Source organism: Electrona antarctica (genome assembly GCF_951216825.1).
Source record: "Electrona antarctica genome assembly, chromosome: 5".
NCBI lineage: Eukaryota > Metazoa > Chordata > Actinopteri > Myctophiformes > Myctophidae > Electrona > Electrona antarctica.
Window position 1 is genome coordinate 18087546 of NC_136810.1, and position 7407 is coordinate 18094952.

The 7407-nt window shown below is 44.7% G+C and overlaps 1 protein-coding gene across 1 annotated transcript; it reads right to left on the bottom strand.

Moving 5' to 3' along the window:
• Positions 1 to 1163: 1163 nt before the first annotated feature.
• Positions 1164 to 4298, bottom strand: LOC306923875 (carbohydrate sulfotransferase 3-like; the record flags this gene model as incomplete). The annotated part of the gene is made up of 3 exons (XM_079502219.1): positions 1164 to 1872; positions 2884 to 3354; positions 4228 to 4298. The coding sequence occupies 3 exons, from the start codon at positions 4296 to 4298 to the stop codon at positions 1164 to 1166; spliced, it is 1251 nt and encodes a 416-aa protein (XP_079358345.1).
• Between the last annotated feature and the right edge of the window lie 3109 nt (positions 4299 to 7407).

The window sequence follows — 7407 nt, forward strand, 5'->3', positions numbered from 1 at the left end:
GAAATGCCACTTGATCCTCATGGTGGCGCTACAACAGGCCAAGTCACGTCACACAAATAAATAAACATATTACTCTAAACATTTTGCCAAACATCACACACACACTCCTATTCTCCTTGAAAAACAGGATGATGGTTGTCAGTAATACCCAAGATGGTGCATATCTGTCAGGATGCAATAATGGACAGAGACTTGACTTCCAGTATTCCACAGTCTTTATATTCAGCAGTAACAAACAGAATTAATCTATAATAGATACTGGTACTTTGACAAAATTGACAAACAAATAATAAATACCACTCCATCACAATGAGTAGGCTATGCAAACTATATCATGGAAATAAATCACACCATATACTGTATGCTCAATATTAAACTGCATCTGTAGACATTGGTAGTGTTTCTTTTTTCACTTTGAACACAAGTTTATAATTAACATCCTCCAAAGATATCATCTGCTTTGCAGGGAACTGAACTGTCAGATATAATTGAAGGGATGACCCTAGCCGCAATTTGCAACTCTGAACTCACCAACATTGCAGCTCTAGGCCAAGCTTGAATTATCCTCTTTCAATCTGCCGAGCTTTTGTTGCATAAAAATCCACCGTAGACATGTTATGAGCTGCTTTCTGTCAAGAAGTTCTGTGCAGGTGATTCTTTTTCTAAGTGTTGGAGTTTGGAAGCACTCGTTTTTATTAACGGGTCGCGCTGCTGCCACTTGCATTATGTGCAAATGCGAAACAGGTGGTACGCAGGGCCGTTCAGTGACTTACGACGAGTGCTTCCAAACTCCAGCACTTGGAAAAAATATCACCTGCACAGAATATCTTGACAGAAAGTAGCTCATAACATGTCTACGGTGGATTTTTATGACACAAAAGCTCGGCAGATTGAAAGAGGATAATTCAAGCTTCGCCTAGAGCTGCAATGTTGGTGAGTTTAACAGTGTTTAATACAAGCAGATCACAGATGAAATTTGGATGAGTAGGGGGAGTCAATGGAGGGTATTGCTATATTGGCCAGCCTCATAGCGGGGATTCACTGAAGATTCTTCCCCGCATATACTGTATGCACAGATAAAACAATATAGAGTACATACAATACATTCACTCATGGCACAATGAATGTTTTATCCCTTATATTTCCTGAAAAAGTGTCATTTTCTACATTAAGTAAGACGGGTCAAGCAGGCTGACGGACCCATTGACCAGCGTCTTCTCATCGTCCACGAAGCTGTACCCAAACAGTTCCATGGTGGGCCCGCACACCCTCTGAACCACCTGGGCCAGCTCGTACGGCAGGCTGAACCTCCACTTGTCCGCCTGCTCCGAGGAGTTCCTCTCGGTGGAGAAAACATCGCCGGCCGCCGCCGCCACGGCATTCGTGTTCCTCCGAATCCACTCCCTAGCCTGCGAGCTGAACGGTATCCCCGCGAAGCGGTACATCTCCTCGGCCTTCTGCACGGGGTAGCGGGCGACGTCCTCGTAGCGCAGCAGCATGTAGCGTCGCCGCAGCCAGCGGGGCTGCCTCAGCCCCGCCATGGCCGACGCGCGGGCGCGTTCGCATTCCCCCCTCAGCTGCCTCACCTCCGTGTCGTTGTCGGGCACCTGGCCGTGCAGCTGCACCCACTCCTTCCACTTCTTGTAGTTGTATTTGTTGGTTAAGGCCTCCATGCGGGACGCCACCATGGCCCGGGGGTCTCGCACCAGCTGGATGACCCTCACGTCCAGACGAGGGTCCTCCACCAAGGGACGCAGGCTGTCCAGCCGGTTCACGCGGACGACCTTGATGGCGTGGTGCTCTTTGGTGAGGCAGGATTCGGATGCCAGGGTCAGGTTGAGAGGCCCGCAGCTTTGCGTTTTGCACTGGAGCCTGGGTGAAGAGAGGGACACATCTAGCTGTGAGTCCTTAGTAGTGGAGTCAAAACAAGACACACTGGGCAGTATTATGCGTGTCTTATTAAATACCAGGTCTTATTACTTAACTTAAGGCCTGGAGGCGTGATCAATGCCATTTGGCTATTCTGAGTGGCCAAACAGCATTGACCACGCCTCCAGGTCTTAAGTTAAGTCATAAGACCTGGTACTTAAGACACGCATAATACTGCCCACTGGGTCTAATACAATGGTTGCCAAACACTGGGTCGGGACCCATTTGGTTGTCGCGGAAACATTTTTATGGGTCCCTTTATTTGTCCAACATTATGTTTTTAATTATTATTATTTCTGAATATTTTCTAAAATACATTCCCAAACAAATCAACATTTTTCATCAATGAAATACTAATTCAATGATTTGGTCAGTAATTTCATGAAATAAAAGAAAAATCTAAGAAAGTCCATAAATTAGAAAACGAATGTTTAAGTAGTGAAAATAGCCAATCTACAATCTCACAACACGGTGCGAAGTCATGCGTTGTGATCTTGTAGATCTGCTATTTTCACTAGTTTGGGTCCCAGCTAGGGAGACATCACATTTCTCTTTTGGGTCACGGGCTAAAAGTTTGGGAGCCTCTCTATAATAAATGTAGTCCCAGGTTTCCAGAAAGTTGTATACTCGTTTTCTGTTCGGGGGTTCATTTTCCTGCAGCATTGTTTGATTGACTGCTTTTCAAGCAGCTGGCAAAAAATAAGCTATGATGACTAAAACTATGACTAAAATGGTAGGGGGAGGGATTTGTTTTTTATCTTATGGTATTGATGTATTTAGGCAACTAAAACTAGACTAAAACTAAAACAGGTTAGATGACTAAAATATGACTAAAAGTTAATGGACAAGACTAACAGACCAAACATGTTCTTTATACACAGCTGGCCCATACAGTCTCTACTTGAAAACAACAGTTATCACTAGAGCATATCTCGAAAGTCTGCAATACAGTACCCCACGTCCTCGACCACTGGAGTGCAGACGGGCTCTTTACAGAGAGATACGCTGGACTCTCTGCGGAACAGCGTGGGCGTCATGTGGTCCTGACTCTGAGGCCACAGCCGCATGAACTTCTCCAGAGGGGTGAAGTCGCACAGGAACAGCCCCCGGAGAACGTCCTTCTGGATCAGCGCCTCCGCCGCCTCGCTGGTGGCGACCCCGATGGTGCCCTCGATGGCCTTTTGCACGTGCCACAGCGGTTCGTACAGGTAGAACATGTTGTCGCCGTTCTGGTTGAAAAACTCCCCCACGAACGAGGAACCCGTCCTGCGTGCGGCCAAGATCAGGATGTGCTTGTTGTGGCCTCCGCTGTGGTTGTAGGTGTCCATGTCCTCCTCCTCCTCTGGCTCCTCGGAGGGCAGACCCCGCTGGCTTAAATTCAGCAGGGTTTGTGGAGCATGTCTCTGGATCAGCTCATTGGAGGCCCTGATGCGACGTGATGAGTTGATTAGCTCAGTGGTTCGCATACCTTTTTCATGTCAAGAACCCCCAAATCCACATTTATTAGCCCACCGACCCCCATTTGAAAATATATGCCAAGGACCCCATAAGAGATGATTTTGATGACAAGTGATTTATCCCCCGTTTAATGGCATTTATATCTCTGGGACCCCAATTTATTATTGTAAAATCAATGTTAATCTAACTCTGAGAGTGTACAAATGGAACCAAATGGTCCATTTGGTTCCATTTGTACACTTTCAAAGTTACAGACCCATAAAAGTCCATTTGGTTCCAAACTATCATTTAGCTCGGACCCCTGGGGTCTGGGGACGGACCCCACTTTGAGAACCACTGGATTAGTTTACATTTCATATAAACTAATTCAGCATATGAACGCCTCAGCATATCCAGCACAGTATGCAATACAGTACTCCAGCTTCTTCCCTGTGAGTGTGAGGTCTCACTACATCAAATCTAAAGGCCCACGCATACTCCAGTTTTCGGTGATAAGGTGGCCACCGAAACGGTGGCTAGTAAAAACACAGAGTCGCGTTTGGGTGAGCGGTGAGTCGCTTATCGCCGCGGCGTGACGTCATGATGTATAGTTTTTCCCAGGAGTATGCGTTTGATTTGTATGGCCTTTCTTTGCTTAAGCGTTATAGGTCGAATTGTGTAGTATATACCGGTATTACAGTGATTCTCAAAGTGGGGTCCGGGGACCCCCAGGGGTCCTTGAGGGGGTTCCAGGGGCTCACCAGCAAAATTATATATAGTTAGGAATAGGAACCAATAATGTACAAATGGAAACAAACAGATCCGTACGTTCCACTGTATTACAATATGAAATCCACTCACCTTGATATGATGATGACCAGGGACACGATGCAGGTGAAGATTATGGCATGATACTTGTATATGTTCTTCATTCTTGTGGTGGACCTTAAAGGTGACGTCTACACGTCTCCCATCCTGAAGAAATCTGTTCACTCCGCTCTCATCGCTGTCGTTCAACGGACAATAAAGCATTCAGATGGAGGTAAAAGGCAGGGCCTGACCAACTGGCCAGGCAAGATATGTTAATTGTCGTCTCCTCGCGCACAATCGAAACGAATCGAAACGACAATAATAACGACAATCGAAACGACTCTATGTAAATACGTGTAGGAATGTTCACACCCCCAAAATGCGCAAATAAACTGTAAATACAGAGACATTTTTGCAATGTAATTACAACGACTTAATGACACTAAAACAACTTTCTGATGGAATAAAAACATTCTTTAACATTCCAACTGTGTTAATGTGGCAAAAAACGAAAACCACAAAACTGTGAGGGGTCACATATGTACTGTTCAAGGTCAAGTAAGTAAGAAGTAGTAAGTATAGCCTTGCCGAGCCATGAGGCCCATAGGGCAGGAGCCTATCTCCTGTTTCTGTAGCGTGAGGCAGCTTGATGTACAAGTACACCCCCTGGACATGACGCCAGTATGTCGCAGGGACTTACCTCCAATCCAACCCTTGATGCTGAGTGTCAAGCAGGGAGGCAATGGGTCCCATTTTTAGAGTCTTTGGTATGACCCGGCCGGGGATTGAACCCCGACCTCCCAATCTCAGGGCGGACACTCTAACCACAAGGCCACTGAGCTGGTACATTTGCACGTAAACTATTGGATATATGAGCACCCATAAACACCCACATGTTCAAACATACTGGAGCTCCATGTATGGTATGGCAGTTTGTGGCTTGGCAACACATTGTTGAGGTCATGTGTGCATCATCATGGTTGATAAAAGCTTCAGATCGCAATTATTTGATATTTAGATTTTAAATAGGTACCGGGCACTTTTCTGTCAGGCGCACGCATGGCTAATAGCACACTACTTATCATTCCTCCCCAGAAACCTCAGTCATGAGTTGTGAGGCAGGTTTTACTGAACTGTCCACAGACCCGCCGACGAGACACAGAGTGAGCAGACAGAAACGGTGCATTGGAATCGTATAATTAGCATTACTGAGGACCAATTATATGAAGATAAGGCTGAAAATGGATGAAGTGCTCCTTTAAAGTAGTTCAAAATGTTGAGTGCTTCTCATCCACCACTGGCATTATGTACTTACCGCACCCTGCCTCTATACGTCATTGCCATGCGGATGGGAAAAGCATCCCAGCCCAGACTGACGGTGCTTCCTGGGGCTGCCCTCTCTCCCTCTCGACCCATGGACGATGATGATGATGATGGTGGTGGTGGTGGGACCAGAACATTCCTGCCATTCCCACTCGGCACCAAACAGCAGTGGAAGAATTTACTCAGATCTGTTTAGATAGATAGATTTTATTTCGGTCCGTACAGGAAAAAGGATTACATACAGACGTACATACATTAATATCCACTAAACCACTGAGCTGGTCAAGGTCAAGGTAAACTTTATTGTCCACAAGGGAAATTTGACTTGGGCTTTCACCCCAGCTACAGCCACACATGAAACATCAATGACAAACAAAAATACATTACAGAGGAAGACACAACATTACACAATTGCACACATGATGTGGATAATCTAGCCTCACACAGTTACTGCTGTTTCAGAGCCTCGTTCAACATCTTAGTTGATGCTGGTACAAACGATTTTTTAAATCTGATGTACTTCCACTTTGGTTCTTTGTATCTTCTCCCAGAGGGCAGAAGTACAAACTCGCCATTTAAAACATGGGTAACATCACTGACGATTTTTGTCTCCACCAGGCCGAAGGTATGGTGAGAGAGTATGTTTTGCACTCCGTCCGTGTGTGTGTGTGTGTGTGTGTGTGTGTCCGTCCGTGTGTCCTTCCGTCCGTCCGTTACCAGCTAATCTCCGGCACCGTTAACCCGGTCGATGCCAAACTTTGCACACACACTCCCTAGATGCCAACGATGAACCTCTGCCCCGCATTTTCCAGAACGGCCTGTTATAGCGCCACCATGAGGCAGCTTTTCACATTTGTTACCTAAAACTGCACCGATCTGCGTGAAACGTTGCATGCACACTCCCTAGAGGCCAAGGACAAACCTTTGACCTGCATTTTCCGCATCTGCCTTTTATAGCGCCACCAGGAGGCCGACTTTTGTAAAACACATTTTTGGATATTACTCCTCCAGATTCTGTCCAAAAAACTCACAAATCGTTACACAGTATCTCTATGGTCATGTGCTCAAGTCGGATCTGTCCGATATTTCATATTCCACCCTAATTGGCTATAATTGGCTTTCACAGTTTGCAAGATTGCCCCGTTTTGAACAAAAGCCTCAAATCATGAACACAGCATGCAATTTACGTGAAATCTTTCACACATTTTCTTACTAGGCTGAGGAATCTATCCCACCCTTTTCACATTGGCCTGTTATAGCGCCACCAACAGGTTGATTTTTGCAAAACAGGTTGATTGGAACAAAATGCCTCAAATCATCCAATTGCCATACAAGGCAAACATGTTTATATTACTACTAAACATTTTGCCAAACATCTCACACAGTCCTATCCTCCTGGTGGAGACCTGTGCCCAGAAGGGCACTTTTTCTAGTTTTAATACTGTTTTTATTGGGCATTTTGTATTATGAAAATTACATCAGAATATAATCCAACAAATAAGCAGTATATAACGAGAAAAATAACAGTGATGGATAAATTATGTAAATATTCTATTTGAGTACAAAAAAATGCATAGTGTTTACCAGCAACATCATGGTTCAAGATGGAAAAGCTAAGGACTGGCAGTGGTGGAAAGTAACTAAGTACAGTACATTTACTTATACTGTACTTAAGTACAATTTTGAGGTATTTGCACTTTACTTGAGTGTTTCCAATATTTACAATTTACAATTTAAAATACTTTTCTACTCCACTACATCTCTGATCCAAATATTGTACTTTTACCCCACTACATTTATTTGAAAACTTTAGTTACTAGTTACGTTCTAGGCCATTTGAAAATAGCTGATCTACAAGCAAGATCTACAATGCGTCAGAGGTTGAAGATCTGCTATTTTCAAAATATT